This window comes from Amaranthus tricolor, chromosome 14 (assembly GCF_026212465.1).
Source record: "Amaranthus tricolor cultivar Red isolate AtriRed21 chromosome 14, ASM2621246v1, whole genome shotgun sequence".
Lineage (NCBI taxonomy): Eukaryota > Viridiplantae > Streptophyta > Magnoliopsida > Caryophyllales > Amaranthaceae > Amaranthus > Amaranthus tricolor.
The window spans coordinates 9306703-9327682 of NC_080060.1; the positions used below are offsets into that span (position 1 = coordinate 9306703).

At 30.2% G+C, this 20980-nt stretch overlaps 3 protein-coding genes and 1 non-coding gene across 4 annotated transcripts; 2 read left to right on the forward strand and 2 right to left on the reverse strand.

The window, feature by feature from the left end:
- The first annotated feature begins 2564 nt into the window (after positions 1 to 2564).
- LOC130799700 (60S ribosomal protein L13-1-like) lies at positions 2565 to 6052 on the forward strand. Its single transcript, XM_057662894.1, has 5 exons — positions 2565 to 2780; positions 3766 to 3881; positions 3975 to 4108; positions 4832 to 4990; positions 5640 to 6052. Exons 2-5 carry the CDS (start codon positions 3773 to 3775, stop codon positions 5859 to 5861), a joined length of 624 nt encoding a protein of 207 aa, XP_057518877.1. The 5' UTR covers positions 2565 to 2780; positions 3766 to 3772; the 3' UTR covers positions 5862 to 6052.
- Positions 6053 to 9942: 3890 nt separating this feature from the next.
- Positions 9943 to 12975, reverse strand: LOC130800085 (probable receptor-like protein kinase At1g33260). The gene is made up of 2 exons (XM_057663437.1): positions 12163 to 12975; positions 9943 to 11222 (listed from the first exon to the last, which is right to left on the reverse strand). Exons 1-2 carry the CDS (start codon positions 12518 to 12520, stop codon positions 10504 to 10506), a joined length of 1077 nt encoding a protein of 358 aa, XP_057519420.1. The 5' UTR covers positions 12521 to 12975; the 3' UTR covers positions 9943 to 10503.
- A 1663-nt stretch (positions 12976 to 14638) lies between these two features.
- LOC130799267 (uncharacterized) lies at positions 14639 to 20809 on the reverse strand. Its single transcript, XM_057662370.1, has 3 exons — positions 20281 to 20809; positions 15730 to 15742; positions 14639 to 14798 (listed from the first exon to the last, which is right to left on the reverse strand). The coding sequence occupies exons 1-3, from the start codon at positions 20807 to 20809 to the stop codon at positions 14639 to 14641; spliced, it is 702 nt and encodes a 233-aa protein (XP_057518353.1).
- Positions 19140 to 19211, forward strand: TRNAD-GUC (transfer RNA aspartic acid (anticodon GUC)). The gene has a single exon. It is a non-coding gene; the product is annotated as a tRNA-Asp (tRNA).
- Positions 20810 to 20980: the final 171 nt, after the last annotated feature.

Consider the following 20980-nt stretch of genomic DNA (forward strand, 5'->3'; position numbering starts at 1 on the left):
ATACAAGCAACGGAGATGTGGTAATTGTGGTGAGTTAGGTCACTACAAAAAGGGATGCAAGAATCCAACAAAACCACAACCAACAAAGATGAGGTCAAAGGGTGGAAGGCCTAAAATGGGATCTTCTTGTACTCAACTGTCCACACCAAGTGACATGCCTTGCTCCAGTAGTGAACAACTAATGATAAGTGCAACAGATGCAAGTACTACATATGTAATGGATGAACAAAGTCAAGTATAGAACTTCATAAGTATATGTTGAATGTAATTTGTCGATTTAATGTAAGAAATGTATTAATGTAGCAAATGAACTCAAGAATGTACTATCTTGAACTAGATGTAACTAAAACAGTAATTGAAATGATCATGTACTGCTGTTTGAATCAATTCATTAATTGAAGTTGAGTATGCAGGAAATCAGTTTTTGAACTGATCAGTAATGTGCAGCAAGTTATACAATCAGTTTCTGTTTTAGTGTTAATGGTGTTAATTGTACATGTGTTGATCATTTGTTTTAGTGTTGATACTGAAATCATTTGTACATGTGTTGATCAGTGTTTTAGTGCAGCAAATCATTTCAAGTGTTAATTGTGGTTTCTGATATGGCATGAACTGATATAATGTGCAATGTACTGAAATGTGCAAATGAGCCATGTTCAATGAACTGATATGTGCAGCAAATTAGTATATGTGTTGTGCATGTTGTTCAATGTTCAATGTTTTAGTGCAGCAAATCAGTTCAAGTGTTAATCAATAATGTGCATCAATTGCTGTATGTGCATCAATAATGTGCATCAATGTACTATGTGTTTGTTCATCATGATACAATACCTGCAAATCCATACCAAAACAAGATACCAGCTCATATACAGCAACACATTGTTACAATATCCAAATCAATATTGAGTATGCAGGAAATCAATACATCAATGCATACAGAGCAAACATATACAGCACCAACAGAAAACTCCAATTACAGAAAACTCCAGTTCATTCATTCATTCATCATCATCATCACACAATATCCAAATCAATGTTACAATTAAGCTTAACTAGGTCCTAAACTCCAATTACTACCCTTGATTAATACAACAAAAACCAATAGAAAACAAAACAAAAACCCTAATACAAAGCTTTTAATCTGACTGTAATGCTCCCTCTCATTTATCCATTTCTTCTTAATCATTTTAATTTCTGAGAATGCTTGTTCCTTTTCATGTTCCAAGCAGCAAATCCTTGATGTCAAAACCTTGATTTCGATTGCCAATTGTCGCTTCTCCTCCACAAGTTTGTTAGTGATTTCTCTTTGCCAAAAAGTCATTTCAGGTTGATCAACCCACTTAAACTTTTTGCATCCTCTCCAATTTGTATCAGGATCATAAAATACGCAAGTCTTGAACCTTCTTCCTGGATTTTCCTTGGTCCAAGAAACCCTCCTTGCAAAGGGAACTCCACACCCACATTTTTCAGTTTTCGAATTTTCGCTACAAGAAGAAGAAGACATTCCAAAGTAATTGCAAAAAATTGGGTTGTTTTACTGATTTACTGACTCGAAATCAAGGAGAAAGAAATGAAGAACAATGATTTTAGGTTATCAAAATGAAGGAAAATGGAAGAGCGCACGAATTAGGGTTTTCGAAATCGCAAAGAAGAAGAAGAGGCAGCGTTTACTTAGAAATTTTCGAGTGAAATGGCTGAAATGAAAGAAGAAGGAAAGGGATAATAAATCACGTGACTTGCACGTGATGGTCAACGTCAGTTTCAACGGTCAAAGAGTAAGAAAACGTTAACAGGTAGTCTTTTGCAAAGAATAATTTAAATAAGGTAGTTTTTTGCAAAAAATTTTACAAAAGGTAGTTTTTTGCAAAGAAGGGTATAGAAAAGGTAGTTTTATATAATTTTCTCTCTCTCTCTCTCTCTCTATCTATATATATATATATATATATATATATATATATATATATATATATATATATATATATATATATATATATATATATATAATTTCATCATATAAAATCATAAATATAAATTATAAACATACTTTTCATTTTGACCTAAAAATGCTCTATTCTCTACTTTTTACCTTAAATGGATCAATTGTGTCCTTTTTAAGTAATCAATTTTGACATAGAAATGATCAATTTTGACATTAAGTGATCAATTTTAACCTTAAAGTATTAATTTCAACTTAAAATATATAAACGATTACTTATGACCTTTTTAAATTGATTAATTTTGACTTTAAAATGATATCTTCTGACAGTAAAGTAATGAGTTAAAATTCAATTACAACGTTAAAATGATCAATCAAACCTTATAAAGCTAAGTTATAAGTCAGTACCAAACTTATAATCTTAAAAAGATTTATTATTATTCAAAGGATTAATTATAATCTTAAAATTTTCAATTATAACCTTTATGTAATAATATAAATAAACAAGTATAAATTTTTAAAGTATAATTTTAAAATATGAATTATATGTCCTTAAATTAATTGATTTAATGATTGTAAATTATAATCATCAAAATTAAACTTATTGGACTACTCTTATATGAGTAGTCTTGTCATAAGGTGGTCTCTTGACTTGCTGATCTATTGCACATCCGAAATACTAACGTAGGACTAAAAGCCCAATATAACTCATTTTAATACGGCTAATCTGAGCCGTTCAATTTAGGTATCAAATTAGGCGCCTCACTATTAAAACCCTAAATTCGTACTTTGACGCCACTTCTGTCACTCGCCTCCGGAAACCCTAACTTTCCTCACTTCCCAGGTAATCTCTCTTCCATCTCGTGATCTCTCTTCTTTATCATTGTATTCTCTCGATTTTCGTCTAATTATTGCTTGAAATGCTTATTTTGACGGTGAAATTTGTTGTTTAAAATTAAAATGTAAGGTTTGCTCATAAATTTGACGCTTTGGTGACAAAAGCAATTTTATTCTTCCGAAAAAATTGTTCTCAAATGTTGTTTGAGATCAAATTTTATTACATTCAATGAACTGATTTTTTTTTTGAAAAACAATATCTATGGTTTTGTGTTCTAATGATTACGTAGAAATGGCAGAAAATTATATTAGGTGTTTGAACTTGTAATGGATATAAAAGGTCTCAATTTTGTTGAAAAGTCGTCAATGATTATACTCAATCTGGCTATTCATCTTTTCAATTTCCCGAAAACTCTTTAAATTCCTATGGCGGATTTTTGTGGTTCAAAGCTTAGAAATCATGAAACTTTGGTTGATTTACTTTTTAGGAATTACAAACAGGGCCGTTCTTGAGGTAGTGTTGAGGTGCAACCACTTAGGGCCCGGCTCAAATTGAGTTAATCCTTATTATTAAAATTTAGTTTGTGCATTTTTATTTTATCATTATATGATTTCAGTTTTGTATATTCATTTGACATTAATGAGATGGAAATACTCCACATTTGAGACAAGATCCACATTATCGGGTTAGCTAATTCTCCTACTACCATATGGTTTCCGTTCTTGGGAAACAATGAACCTCACCAAAAATGGTCAGGAATGGCACTGATTACAAATTTCTCTGATATGCCGTATGATTGGTTTGGGTTACTTTTAACCGATCAGTGTGATATCGTAACTTGTTTTTTCTTCAATTGTTTGGGTATCACATCCGCGTGCTAGTTTTATGTACAGATGGTTGTTTACTAGTAGAACAACATAATTGTGTTGAGCTAGATATTTGAAAGGAAACTTAAATGTGGAAGTAGTAATCTTTGTTTTAATCTTTACAGGTAAGCGATGGTGAGGCATAACAACGTTATCCCTAATGGACACTTCAAAAAACATTGGCAAAATTATGTTAGGACATGGTTCAACCAGCCAGCTCGCAAGACAAGGAGACGTCTTGGTATAGTATTGTATTGTGTATTTGTTTTCTCGATGTTTAGTTCTGAGGGCTTTTGTTGATACGTATAATCTTAGATTTATTTTGCTATTGCAGCTAGGCAAAAGAAGGCTGTGAAAATCTTTCCTAGGCCAACTGCTGGACCACTTCGCCCAGTTGTTCATGGTCAAACCTTGAAGTACAACATGAAAGTCAGGGCTGGAAGAGGGTTCTCTTTTGAAGAGCTAGCGGTAAGTATTTAATACATCTATAAAACTGTTACACTGATTGAATCATGAGCAAAATGAATTTTTAGGTTTGCTGATATTTGAATTGCATAGTGAATGTCTTCGAATTTCTTGAAATTCACTTTTGTTGTACGGTAGCTTTGTAAAAATCTCATGGTGTAGTTGTTGGAGTATGAGCTTTTAGTTTTTGGTATTTGAATATGGAAATGTTATTTTTTGTACTCTGTTTTGCTTTGGCAATCATTATTAATGGTAGTTTTGTCTAATTACCTTCCATTTTGTCCTCACATTTGGCCTTTAGCTAGTGTTTTCTATTCTTTTGTTATGTGTTATATTTTGTATAGCTGCTCACTCTTTAGACATGTGTATTGGTCTAAAGTGTTGCTAACATAAGTCATCAACTGAGATTATTTCCAGGCTTGAAACTGTGTTGAGGCAGTTTGTGGCTTTTTTCTTTTGGAGTGGGGATTAGGGTTAAATACTTGTTTCTTATGGTAGGCTGGCCTCAGCGGTTTCTACCTAAAAAAGGTTATACATAGCTAGAATGTTATTTTTTTTTGGTTGTGAAAGGTTGGTTTTCTGATTGTACATTAGTGTTAAGACATTAGTCAACAAAGTGTATAATCAGTTGTAGCAAATTTCTGTTCTGTGATTTATGCAAGTTATAAGCAATTTTATGGCTGTTTCTTGTATCTGGTCTTAAAGATTGGTTTTGTATTGGTCCAGGCAGCTGGTATTCCTAAGAAGCTTGCTCCAACGATTGGCATAGCTGTAGACCATAGACGAAGAAATCGATCACTTGAGGGACTTCATACTAATGTCCAAAGGCTGAAGACCTACAAGGCTAAGCTTGTGGTTTTCCCAAGGCATGCACGCAAGTTCAAGGTAAAATTGAAATTGATTTTCAAATAACATCCCAAGTTTAACTGCGCAATTTAATTACAACTCGTCTTATTTGAGACTGTCTCGCCATGAGACGGGCCTATATAATTAGCCCATTTATTTAATTAATTACTTTAAGATTTAAGTGATCGTTTTAAGGTTATAAGTAATCAATCTAAAACTATAAAAAAATTGAATATTTTAAGATTGTAAATGATCATTTTGTTACAAGTGACCATTTTAAGACAAAAAGTATAGATTGGGCCAGCCCAATAGTGATGGTCTCATCGTGAGACCGTCTCATTTAAGAATTATTGATTTAATTATGTTCAAATAGAATGGGCCCCATCTCTGTTTCTCTCTATCCCTCTCAATATGCATCTCTTTCCATTTTAGCTTGTCCCACTTGTTTTGCACCCTTTACCTTCTTGGCAATTTGGGTACATTCTCATAGGAACAGAAGGAGTATTTTGGGACGACTTGATCCCTACTTAAGTTATATGGCTGATGATTTGTCCTGGGGTAAGCCAGCCAGATTCTAACTCTTATGACAGCTTTTCTGTTTACCTGTCTGGCGCAAGCCGTTTTTTTGGGTTTTTAAACACCATTTACCACCTCACATTAATTGCTTCACATCTGTTGTATTTCGCAGGCTGGTGATTCAACTGCAGAGGAGCTTGCAACTGCCACACAGATCCAAGGAGATTTCTTGCCAATTCAGAGAGAGCAGCCAACTGTGGAGCTTGTCAAGATTACTGATGACATGAAGAGTTTTAATGCTTATGCTAAGCTTCGTCTTGAGAGGACGAACAAACGCCACCAAGGTGCTAGACTTAAGAGGGCAGCAGAGGCCGAGAAAGAAGAAAAGAAGTGAGGAAGTCTCGAAGGATTTGATTTTAGTAGGAAAATCTTAAATCTTATTTAAATTTTGTCCCCAATTTTTGATATTTTGCTGGAGACTACCATACTGCAAAGACATGAATAGTTTGTTTGTTTGCATAGACAAAATGGGTATTGTTGGATCTTTATTGCACTTGTTGTGAATTCACATGTTGCTTAAGAGTGTTTTCAAGTTCTGCTCTGCTTGATAGTTGTTAGTGTTCGTTAGGTATCGACCACGATTCTTATTTCTTAGACAACGATATGATTCGAGTGTAATTCTTGTATTCCTTTGTCTCTAGGACATTCCTTCGTACACCGACTGGGCTATTTTTGATATGCAGGACTCGTTACGAAATATCCCTCCCCTATCAACCATAAACATACTCATCTTCCTTAGTCTATGAGCTTCATTTTAGCAGCTCTAAGCTTTAAACTCAAGCTCTAAACTCAAACTCAAGCTCTAAGCTTTGCCCCTATTGGCTTCCTCGACTATCACCATTGAAACTCCGTCTCCATTTCGATCACCTGGACCACCCAAACCTAAACTCTTCCTCTTCGATTGCAACCACAACCCTGCCCCTTCCAGTTGCCCCTACGATGAAGTCAACTATTACTAGCAATGCATCGTACAATCCCCTGCGATGACCTACAATCTCCATTAATAGAGGGTAAGAAAAAATATGACCTGTATTCTCCATTAATGCAGGTTAAGAAAAATTGGACCTTTAATCTCGATTTATGGAGGTTGAGAAAGAACTGGATCTTCAATTTGAAAATTTAAACAAAATTAATCTTTTTTTCTAAAAAATTTTCAAAGTAAGCTTGGGGATATTTTTAAAAAAATAAGCGTTTTTCAATTCAAATTTGACGTATTATGTTTGTTGTTACAATGGGAAATTACCAAGCTGAGTAAAAGAAAGTCTGCCTAGCAATCAATCACTGATTCTAACGTCGGGAGATCGCCGGGCAGATTTTCTTTGACTCTGTTTGGTAATTGCTCGCTGTTAGTAATAGCGGTAAATAGACGAACATAAATCCTCAGTTGATTTAATGTCATAGTGATTAATCACAGGATTTCAATGCTTACTGTCTATAATAAAATTTAATACGGTAATAATAAGTTATTACTTTCGCGAGACAAACAAAAATAGAAATATAACAAATTTAATTGGATGTACTATTGTGAATAATATGACAAATTCGTGGGACAAAGAGAGTAATATCCTACTAGGGCAGTTCTTAGCCCATTTAAGGTGATCGATTACCTAGACTCCAGGAAATAAGAGGATCTATATTAACAAACTCTTATCATCAGTCAAGCGTAATTCAATTAGTATTGCGTCTTCTTGTGATATTGTTGGTTATGAATTCGAATAACACGTTAATTTTTTTGCAAAAAATGTTAATAAAAGGCCTTAATTTTCTATACATTAAAAAGAGAATCGATATCCTATAATCTTTGCTCCGCCCGTGCTCCTACTATCCTATGCCCCAGCTCTGGCCCTAATAATAACTAATATTATCTTAGAAAAAGGGAGGTTATGATGTTGATTAGTTTGGAATCTCAATACTTTCATACTCATATGGAAGTCACCATCATTAACTCCTTTTATGCCATAAATTGCTATCGATTTCAACTTGTTTGCTAATCTCTTATTCTGTCGGTAGAGCAGTTGTTCGACTTGAGCTGATATGTGCCTGAGTCACAACTATCACAAATTCTTATGAAAGACGGTCTCTTTGAAAATCATCTCTAACTTGATTAGTCTATTATTATTTTTTAGTTTAATTAAGTTTAATGGGTTGAGTCTGAGAGACGTCTGTCAAAGAGACGTCTCTGTGCCGAGTTTCATGCATGATCATTCATCCTCAAATCAAAATCAATCAATGGATTCATATCATGATCCCTTTTTTGGATAACAGAAAGAAGAGTACGTCCAGTATGAATTTAGGGAGTATGAGTTAGTAAGTGTAAGTTAGTAAAATGAAAAGTGAAAAGTGTACCGTAGTAAATAAATCATTAAAGAATTATACATTATGAAGGTAGTTGTTGTGTGTCTAGGGCTCTAGGCTCCCTCCTCTTAAATTCATATCTTCATATTTGCTTTATTCGATTCTAAAAACTACAAAATGCCTTATATTTAAGCAAAAAAGGAACCACAAGACAAATCCTACAAGAAGTGATATCAGTGGAATTTAATATGGAGGATAAATAGAAATGGAAGAAAAAGAAAAATGTTATTAATAAGTGTTGAATTTATTGGTTGTTTGACATGAATATGGTGAGGGAAACACTTAAGTAATTTCTCTTTCTTCTTGTTTCTCTTAGTAGATGAGAGGAAGCAAAACAACGGTAATGGTTAACTCAAAGAAATGAAATGACTTAAATATTTTATACTGAGACTTAAATTAGGGATCACAATGACAAGCTAACTTACTATTAAGACGTGATTATAAAAATGCTAGGGACAAATTCTGAGACTTAGGAGGTTACAAGTGACATAACTTATGTATATTGGATTGAATTTATTGTTAATATCAGCATATAATTGAGAAAATACGATATATGTTCTTAAAACTATATAACAATATGAGGAAAGACATCATTCACTTATAAAGACCTCTAATTTACAACATGATAATTTTTTTAATAGGTCAATTCTAAATTGTGTGATGCATTCTATATGGCGTGATTGGCTGCACGTTGATAATTAATTCAACTTATATACTACGTATTTTTGAATTTGCTAACAATTAATACTTAAAATAACCACTTTAATTTTTGTTTTGGAGTATATACCAATAATACTATGAAAACATTTTCGAAAATAATACAGTCATTCATTCATCTGCTATAAATAATTTTAATTATTTTTTATTTTTTAATAATCCGATTTTTAATATGTATTTATTCTCTCTCGGTGTACCCAATGTAGAAGCAGATGGGTGGAGAATTGTGGTGGTTTAGAGGTGAGGCTATAGTGGCTCAGATCCCTAAATATGGTGACATTAGTATGATATATATACCTAATCGAAAATAATACTTTTTTCATTTTTAAAACTTGCAACACTTCTACAAATATGTTATTTATAAGTAAAATTTATCAAAAATTAGTATGATATACATATATATATATATATATATATATATATATATATATATATATATATATATGTATATATATATATATATATATATATATATATATATATATATATATATATATATATATATATATATATATATATATATATATATATATATATATATATATATATATATATATATATATATATATATGTATATATATATATATGTATATATATATATATGTATATATATATATATGTATATATATATATATATATGTATATATATATATGTATGTATATATATATATGTATGTATATATATATATGTATGTATATATATATATATATATATATATATATATATATATATATATGTATATATGTATATATATATGTATATATATATATATATGTATATATATATGTATATATATATATATATATATGTATATATATATATATATATATGTATATATATATATATATATGTATATATATATATATATGTATATATATATATATATATATATATATATATATATATATATATATATACATATATATATATATATATATATACATATATATATATATATATATATATATATATATATATATATATATATGTATATATATATATATGTATATATATATATATATGTATATATATATATATATATCTATATATGTATATATATATATATATATGTATATATATATATATATATGTATATATATATATATATATATATGTATATATATATATATATATATATGTATATATATATATATATATATGTATATTATATATATATATATATATATATATATATATATATATATATATATATATATATATATATATATATATATATATATAACGACATCTATAAAAGCTACTCTTATGAGAGACCGTCTCTCAAAGAGACGACCTCAAAACAAGAATACCACATTCTTACTTTTTCATTAATTTGTATTAATTGAGTTATTTAGTCCATATATTTAATACGCGTTTCGACAAAATTTGTGTATCTCTAAAGAATACAATTACTATGATGGAGGAATTAAAAAAATAAAGAGTACTAAAATAACAAAATAACATAATTTTTTAAAGATGAAATAAAGAAAACTAAAAGAAACCCAATTTCTTTTACTCTCATTACAATATCAAACCAAACCAAAATGCAAATCAACTGCAAATATTCATTCCCAATCTGTATCATCAAATCAGAAATTCTTTTATACTTCTGTCTTCTCAACACCTATACAAAATCCATCCTAATTTTAAATCTCCTCAAAGACTCTTTTCATATCCAAGCCGAAGACATGACAGACCAATATCCTTATCAAGAATAGATTGCGATTGAAAAAAGCCTTTCAATTTGAGTAACATCTAATACATGAGGTCTCTACAAAGAAAAAACCTCTTTTAAGTCTTAACAAATTTCCCTAAATTTTGGACCCGCAGATTGAGGTTCAAATCCGGATCTAGATTTGGATCCACCTGATCCGACACATTGGGATCCCTATTTGTTTTTCCTCTACACTTCATGAGAACACATTATTTCTCTAATAATCTTGCAAATATTTGAAGCAGAAGGCCTTAAACTAGGCAAATGATGAAGACAATTTCCTGCAATGGTAGCCATAGCCTTAACTTGTTCAATATCAAAACCTTCATCTTTAACAATCCATGGATCCACCATTTTTACCACCTTTTCCACATCAAATCTGTCCTTAGTTCTAACAATTGTTGTAAGAAGAACCTGTTTATCAACACCAGAACAAACTAATGCTTCAAACCCAGTAATAATTTCCAACAATATGACTCCATAGCTATAAAGATCACTCTTTTTAGAAGCAATTCCTGTCATAAGGTAATGTGGGTCCATGTAACCAGGAGAACCCATCATTGGAAGCCCAGATGAAGAAGAAAATGGTTTGATCATTGAAGAAAAACCCATTTTGGAAAACCCAAAATCACAAAGTTTACAATTATAACATTCATCTAAGAGTATATTGGAGGATTTAATGTCTCCATGAACTATATGAAGATCACCATTTTCATGGAGGTATTCTAGTGCTTGTGCTAATTGGTATGCTATGGAAATCCTCTGTTTCCATGAAAGTTTTTGTTTTTGTGGGTTTAAATTGTTGGGTTTATTGTTTTGTGGGGTTGTACAAGGGATTTCATTGTTGTTGTGAAGTTCTTCTTGTAAGTTCCCTTTTGGTATGTACTCATATACAAGAACTCCTTCATCTGTTCATGGAAAAGGGAATTTAATTAGAAATCCCACATATAAAAAATATTGAAAATTTGTGTAAATTACAACTTTTTTGAAATGTTTAATTTTGGCCTTTTTGTTTACAAAATCCCCTACATGCTAGAGGCAGGAGGAAAAATTTTTTTTCATGTAGGTAGAGAGAATCGAACACTTGTCACAAAGATGAAAAGAAAAGTCTTCAACGTCTAGACTAATTGATAACTATCTTTTTGGCCATTAGTCATAAGTTTTGATTGAGTTTAACGTGATATTAGAAGCTTAAGTCACATGTTCGTATTCATTCACCTCTACTGAATCGACGTGATATATTCACATTTATTACTTTTGTTTAAGGGGATATGATAGAATATAAACACAATCAAAAGAATAAGGGATTTAAGATAAAAACACAACCGTCAATAATAATATTGAAAGTTTGAGAAAATTGCAACTTTTTTTAGAAATATTTTATTTTGCCCTAGTAAGGTTACAGAATCCCCTACATGCTACAGACAAGAGGAAATTAATCTTTCATATAGATGGTGAGAATCGAATACTTAACAAAATGTGAAATGAAAAGTCTTCAACCACTAAATCAATTCATAACTCTCTTTTTAACCTTAATTGATTGTTAACCATAAGTTTTGATTGAGTTGTCTTTTAACATAATATCCAACTCCTATGTCACATATTCGTATTCATTGACCTCTAGTAAATCGACACGTATTACATCAACACTTATTACTCTCTTGTTTAAGAAGACATGACAGTAGAATATAAAACCAATCAAATATCAAAAATACTCGCTCAATAATCAAAAAAAAAAACGACTGAAACCTCACTAACATAAACAGTCGGAATTCAGTCGATATACGATTGTTTATATTAGTTGGAATAAATGTATAAATGTAGTCAGAATACATTACGTGTACATACCTCTATCATCACAATAACCAAGGAGTTTGACAATATTAGCATGATGAAGTTTTTGGGAGATCTCTAATTCACTCTTAAACACTTGATTAAGCCTTTCACTACTTATATAAATCTTGACTGCACCTAAATATGAATCAGGAAACTTAGCAAGGTAAATTGTGCTGTATCCTCCTACACCAATCACTTCTTTGAAATTCATAGTCATCTTCTCTATCTCAGCCCAACTAAACCTCTTCAACACCTTCACCACCTCCGCCACCGCCTCATCATCAACCGACACTTTTTTGGGGAAATCTCGGTCATCAGATTTCGTCTGAGAGCCCGATGTGCACCCCAAACAACCCAAGAAAAAGCCCATGTTGTCAAACTTATTAGTATAACAGTGACTTGCAATAAAAATATATTGGTACTATATATTATTGTAGCTAATCTCGTGACAGACTGAGCCAACCTCAAAACAAGAGGTTCAAATACTAAGTATTATTTGGCTATTTAACCCGTGTATAAGACGCAGTGAGACCGTTTTATATATAAATTTGTGTATATACATGCCTAGCTAGGAGAAAAAGAAAAAAATAATAGTGGGTTTAGTGTATCATGATTAATGAGAAAATTACATGGATTAGATTGTAGGTGTTAAGGGTTGTTTGGACTGAAGGGGAAAGAGATTTGAAGGTGAGAAGAATGTAATGGGAATGTAAAGAAATAGTAGTAGACACACTAACCACCATACAAATAGACAATTTGACTCTGGGTTAAGGGACCATTTTTTCCATTTCAATTTAATTATTTTGATAAAAAAAATACATAAAAATTAAATTCATATCTTTGTGGTATATTATTAGTATTTAACTCGAAAGATTTGATTGGGTATTGAAAATAAAAGCGGGGGACATTTATTTTGATTAAATAAATTCTCCCTTCTACCAAACACCATATCCCCCCATCACCATTCACTCTATTTCCATACTTTTTTCTTTTTGCTTTTTATTTTGTTTTTAGAAAGTTGGTGTAGATGGGAAGATCATTCACTTTTTTGGTGATATTTAGTAAATTCACTTTTGTCCAAGTTTTTTGTTTGTCTAGTATACTTTTATTATTAAACAGAAAGAGCGTGTTTAGCTAACGGCTGATAACTGGTAGTTGATAGCTGATTATAGTGGTTTATTTGACCAGCTGATTTTATTAACAAGTTTGACCAGTTGATTTTAACTTACTATTATGAACAGCTTGTTCAAAAGCAGCTTATTTATATCAATAAGTTGTTCCAACCAGCTAGTTCACCAAACACTGATATTAGCTGGTTTGACCACCTTACACTCTATTTATATCCAAATAAGCTAAAATTGCTCAATAAACTAATTTTGTCAAACACCCCCAAAATCTCCTTTTATTCTCAAGTATTCCTTTTTGTTTACTTTATGGCTTTGAATTAGCATTAAAAAGAAAAAAATATATTTTTTTTAAAAAAAAAGTGAATACTTGATATAATAAAGAGAGAGATAAAATTGTGAGAATGTAATTAAAATATTATTAAAATGTATGAATTTGAGATTAAAAGAAAAAAGTGAGTCTATTCTAAATCGGAAAATGATGCAAAACGAACATGACAACTGAAAATGAAAAATTAGGTAAATTGAGATGGATAGAGGGAGTAAATTTCACCTTTCGAAAATCACTGGTTAGTCTAATAGAAGTGGTTTTCCCATTCACTCTTGTAACAAAGATATGACTCTCGCCATCACAATCCTACAAAAAAGTATATTTTTTTAATTTTTCCCTTATATATAGCGATTCTCTTATTACTTCTATTTCAAATGTGTCTAAAAATATTATTCCACTTTTTTTTTCCCAGTATTCCCATTTACTTCTACAATTCTCTTATTACTCTTAATCTGTATTTTGTTCTTGATTTTTAAGTTAAAACATAGTCAAATGATATCTTGTTTGATTCGTCTCAATGCAACGATTAATAATATCAATTTTTCATAATTTTTAGTTAAGCACAATTAAAGATATTAAAGGTTAAAATATTTCATTGACAAGTTTAAAAAAATTAAATGGGACTACTGGATTGAATAGTTGGGAGTATATACTTATTTTTTTTTTTTAACAACTCACTACTTGCTTCTTATATATTGTACATTTCTATACATCTATTTGGTTATATATTTCTTTTTGTTTTTTGTTTTTTAACAATTCACTAATTCTATATTAACATTTGTTTTTCTATAAACGTAAGGTGAATAAGATCAACTAAATTTATGAGAATAGATTCTCCCTTGCTTCCTAACTGAAATAAGTTTACAATTACACCGTAGTAATCAATTCGTATTAATTTTAAGGAAAAATTATAAAAAAACTACCAAATTTATAGTATCTTTTGCAAAAAACTGCGTAATCTATTTTTTTTTTTGCAAAAAACTACTTTAAATAACATAAACATTTGCAAAAGACTATCATTTGACAAAAACCATTAGTTGACCGTCAAGTGAGGCACTGACTTTGCATGTGAGAGGCACATGACATATTCCTTTCTCTGAATCTTCTCCTTTGGTTTCTTCTCCTTCTCTTTTTCTACATCCTCATTATCTTCACCGTCTTCTCCCTTTCTCATCACTCCCTCATCCTTTTCTCTTTCATGAATTTCATTTTTCTTTAATTATCTTTCTCTAAATAAGAATTTGTTCTAAAATCTTTGTTTCTGTATCAATAACAATCACCTCTGGCAAGAGGTACTTCAATTGAGGCAATTTGTTCTAAAATCCTTTTCAATATCTCTTCAATATTCATATATTTTTTCATTTAATTTTAAGCAAATCCTAAATAATTCATATCTCTGGGTATAATTGTTTGTAAGATATTCACTTTTGGTCACCCATGATCAATTCTAGGTTTATGTTCATCATTTTGAGACTAATCAAGCAAATTCAAAAACTTGAAGAACAACACAATTTGTACATGGAAATGTCACTGAAGATAAAAAATTTCAACAGTCTACTGTTTTTACCCAACATTTCAACTCAATTTGTTGAAAAAACCTAAAGAACAACACAATTTGTCGGAAAAACCTTCTATTTCAATGGCTTTTTTACATAATTTTTAATCTTTATCATCTCAACATTCAACTTTCTTTACCCACCTGCAAATACCCAATTTTTTCACAATGTCAATAAATTTTCAAGCAAAAACTGAGTTTATCTTGTTACTTCCCATACACAATCCCCATCATTTGATGAAACCTTATTCCATCATCCTCCGCTAAGAGTAAGAGAGAAAATCACATTGCGTTGGAGCTTCCAAAATTGAAGAAATTACTTGAAGTTTTAGAGTTCAAGAGTCATGAGGAAGAAGATTAATTAACGGAATTCCTTGGTCCACGAAATTCTCTTTGCAAAAGGAATTCCACACCCACATCTGTCGAGCTTCGATTTTCATGTGAAAGAAAAAGACATAATTCAATTTAGGGAAAGAATTAGGGTTCTAAAAAATTGAAGGGGAAAGGCTAAAGAATTATAAAGAAATCATGTCTTAAAAGATGAACAAATGCTAACTTAAGTAACTCACGTGACCCCATGTACTGGCCAATATAAAATTTTAACGGTTAACATATGAAAACAGTCAAGTGGTAGTTTTTTCCAAACGTATATGTCATTTAAGGTAATTTTTTGCAAAAAAAATTAGATTAGATAGTTTTTTTGTAAAAGGCGCCATAGATTTTTTAGTTTTTTGTAATTTTTTCTAATTTTAATTCTATATTATTTTACATTTTAAATTATTTTCTTATTTGGAAATGGACTTCATCACTTTTTGTTATTTTCAACCATACACTTAACTCTATTTTAATATTATCCGTACAATTTATTCTTTCTCTTCATTTAATATCACATTTTTCTCAACTTTCTATATATTCCTTAAAAAACACTTCTTTTCTCTTTGTTTCAATTCATTGGAACCGAGGGAATAATCTTTTGAATTGTAAAAAAGGGATCTTTGTCTTTTAGAATATTTTGTCTCTTTCTGGAAACTTTTATTCCTATTTTTCTTTGAGTTTGCTATTAAGAGTGAAATGTTTTGATGAAAATATCTCTTTTAGTAGCAAATTTAAAGGAACATACAATACAAGTATATATGTAACTAGATAGATTTCGATGTAAAATACGAATGTTATAAATATTTATTGATATGATTATTGATATTATTTTATAATATTAATTTATTTACGACATAAATTTAATTATTAAATCTTTGTATTTATTATGATATTATCAATATTAAAGTGAATAAATAATTTATTTTACAACAATATTAAAACATATATACTCATAGAAATTATTGATAATTGAGACAAATAAAATTTAAAAAAAATAGCCAAATTAGTTAGCTTATTCATTATAAGAGTATGATGATGATTTATTATCTAAGTTAAAATAAAGATTTACATGTATATTATTTTTTGGTTTATATAAGGAAATAAGTATTTCAATATCATCGCATGTAGTTATAGTCAATCAATAAATATTACATGTTTTAACGAGTTAATTATTTTGCTAAATATCAAGTCAAATATCTAAATTTTCCCTGTCAATAATAGAGAAAAGACGGGAAAATTTTTAATGACAGTGTGACATGTGTCTCAAGTCGTTTATTCATTAATATATTTTATTGGTTATATATATATATATATATATATATATATATATATATATATATATATATATAAAATTTCCAATCCATGAACGTGTCGTGTGTGTGCTCAACTCTTAGTTTGTCTGCCGTCTTGTTCTTTGTAAGCTTCTTTCACCAACCAACCACCAATTTATCGGATTTGAACATGTAAAATGAAATTATTGATTGAAAAATTTTTAAGATCAAATTGTGATTGGAAATTAGTAGGAAAAACATTCAGAAAAATCCAAATAGTTTATTCTGACCAAAATATGGGCGGAAATCAGTCGAAAAAACAATTGAAAATAATTTTTTTTCCGATCAAATTTTGATTGGAAATTTGTAGGAAAATAGTCGGAAGTTAAACGCCAGTAATTTGCCTCCCTTTCCATTTTAAATTTCTCAAAATTCCTACTATCATTATGTTTGTCGGAAATAAAAGGTGACTATTTGATTGCGCAATAGGAAAAATAGTTAGAATTTCCTACTAACATGATTTTAGTCGGAAATTCCGACTATGACAAAGTAGTACGAAATTCATACATTGGAAGAGTTTGCTGGTGTACTAACTTGTCTTTGTAGTGGGTATTAGTCACTAATGTAAAAAAGAGGTCAAGGTTCGAAACATCGAATCTCACTCTCATTGCACTTCTAGCCCAAAAAAACTCTCGTTTGAGGAGGTATATTAGACTGTATACTTCCTTTGTTCTTTTTTGTTTTTTTGATTTACTTTTTGCACGATTTTCAAAGCAAATTTTGAGTCTTAATATCTCTTAATATGTAAAAAGTTATAAAAAATGCATAATAAAAAAATATACATTAAGACGAATTTAACGAGATCTGGATATATTTTATCTTTTAAATATGTCTCAAAAACATTAATCAAATTTCTTTCTCCTTAAAGTGGAATATTCCAAATGGAAAGAACATTACAGAAGGAGGGAGTAATATATTTTGGAATCTCAACTATCAACCTAAAACTTTTAATTAAGCTAATGAAACGAAAATAATGGGATTTTACCTCACAGACAATAAATATAATATTATATTTCTTAGAAGGGATCTAAATTTGATTCTCTTTGACTACATTAAAGGCCTACCTACAACAAAAATAAATATGATATAAGACGTGGTAGACAAATCACAAATATGGCTTCTCTAACGAAAAAAGTTCCTTTGAGAATATGTCAACAAAAGACTAGGAGGCATGGTTTGGGTTTGTAGTGGTAGACAAATAATATTGAAGAAGAGATAGAAATGGTGCAAAGAATCTATCAATAGTTTACAATTATTTGTTTGTTACATTGTAATTTTCAGATTATAATGCTTTAACCATCTCAACACCGCAAAGGAGAAAGAAACACTAAGGGCTATTTTATATTAAATGTAACGATTTCTTTTGTATGAGATCCTCTCACTATGTAGTAAGTTGTGTATGAGATGGTCTTACTATGAGACGAGATTCATATAATTAGTTTATTTTTCTAATTAATTACTTTAAGAAATGTATGTGATAAGTTAAAGGGTATATGTGATCACTCTTGAAAAGTGATCACTTTAAAATTAGAAGTGATTACTTTAATACAGTAAATATATATTGAGTTAGTCCAATAGAGATGGAGGGTGTTTGGCAAATGGCTGATAGCTGGTAGCTTATAGCTGATTATAGTGGCTGATTTGACTAACTGATTTTATTAACTGGTTTGACCAGTTGATTTTGAACCCACTGCTATAAGTAGCTTTTTCAAAAACAGTTTATTCGTATCAATAAGCTGTTTCAACCAGCTAATTCCCCAAACACTAGCATTAGCTGGTTTGACAACCCAACCCTCTATTTATATCAAAATAAGCTAAAATTGCTCAATAAACTAATTTGTCAAACACCTCATGGTCTCACTATGAGACCAACTCATTTGAAAATCTGTGTAAATTTGGAACTATTAATGTTTGATCTAATATGAAATTAACCTGAAATTTTCTTGATTATTATTGATCATAATCTAAAAAATGCATTGCAACAAAAAAATAACATAATTTGAAATAACGCAATAAAGGGTCAAATTCAATTGTAAGTCATATCCTATTACAAATAATGATATTACAAATTACAAGACTATATTTATAGCCTTCGTTGAGTATGTCAATGGAAGTCAACTAAAAGATTAAGCTAATCTCACATGTTCAAATCTATTGGTTCCTAAACACATGAAAAGGAGTATAAAGCTAACATAAACATCAACAACAACAAAGTCAACGTTATAATCCATATAATCCTAATGTATATTATTTTATTAATACAATTATAACTTGTCGTTGTAGTATAGTGGTAAGTATTCCCGCCTGTCACGCGGGTGACCCGGGTTCGATCCCCGGCAACGGCGAATGCCTTTTTATAAAATTCTTATTGATTCTCACTAAGTCGATAGAAATCTTATTTATCCAAACATAAATTTTATCCGTTCATGTTTCCAAAGAATTCATTTTAAAATGTAGCTTTAATTTTTGTTAAATAATACCTTTTTAAACAAAAATATTTCTTGTAAAAAATAATTTTCTGAAAATATTTCAATTGAAAATTTGTGTAATTTTGGAACTATTAATATTTGATCTAATATGAATTAACTTGAAAATTGCTTGATTATTATGGATCATAATCTATAAAATGCATTGCAACTAAAACAATAACTTGATTTGAAATAACGAAAAAAAAGGGGTCAAATTCGATTGTAAGTCATATCATATTACTAGTAGTGATATTACAAATTACAAGACTATATTTATAGCCTTGTTCAATTTGACAATGAAAGTCAACTAAAAGATTAAGCTAATGTCACATGTTCAAATTTATTGGTTCCTAAACACATGTAAAGGAGTATAAAGCTAACATAAACATCAACAACGCCAATGTTATACTCTATATAATCCTAATGTATATTATTTTATTCAATACAATCATAACTTGTCGTTAATTTGACATATCATTTTCTCTTTCATCCACATCATTTTTCACTATTTACATTCTCTTCCTCATTCTTTTCCTTTAATTTGTCCAACATCCAAGGGTATACTTTTTCATCCACTTTTTGCTTTCTCTCTCCTACTCATATATATCCCACCACACATTCTTTTTCCTATCCAAATTTAATAATTGTAATTTGTGTAATTATTGAATGATAAATATTATTTACTCAATTTTTGTATAGTTAATTAATTAGCGGGTTATTAGTCCTGATATGAATTAACAAGTCTCTGGTTAAATACTTTAATAAAGGGACAATAATATTAAAAGAAGATGTTAATATTCAAATCATTAATTTAAACTTATTATTGAATTCGTCCCTGAGCTTTCGGTACATTTCCGCTTCAACTTCATCAAGGACAAGTTTAGCGATCAACATACTTAATATCCTAAACTTTGTCGCCTCCTCCTTTTGCTTTTTTCTTTCTCACCTCGTTCCTTTATCAAGTTTAGCCTACTTTCCCCTAATTCATTTCTCTGGGAAGCACATTCTTCAAATGATGAATTGAAAGAACCGAGGTTCATTGATGACATTGAAGAGGTAGCCGTTTCCTTTCCTTTGCGCTTTGTCTTCTTTATGCCGTCAGGTCTAGTTGGAGTAGCCGCTTCCTCAATTGGTGTATCCGGGCCTGATCTTTTATTGCTACCTCCACTTTCGGAAGGTACTTGCATTATTTCAGGGCTCCATTTATCAAATTTTCTCATAATATTGAAACAATGCATCAATTGAAATGGTTTACCGTTATTCGATTTTTGGTAAACTTCAAAGGCACGTTTCTCCACATCTGCATATGATTCTCCACTTTTTTTGTGGTGTAATTCATAACTGTAAACCTCCACCCATTTTGAAACTTTACTGCTAATATGATCCCAACGTTTTTGCATGGACTTTGAGGTCCGTTCACAAATTTCCCCATGATTCTCAGCTCGCACAATTTCATAATGTTTAAACATTTCCATCCATAAGCGGCCTTTCTTGTGTTTGTGTTTCGTACTACATCTCCTCCAGCATTGATGTAGCCCGAAACAATTGCATTATCCTCAACAATGCTCCAAGCTGCCTTTTGTCTGGTTTCTCTTTAGCTGCGACAAAGAGTTCTCGTGGAACCACTTCAACATCAACCTCCTCTA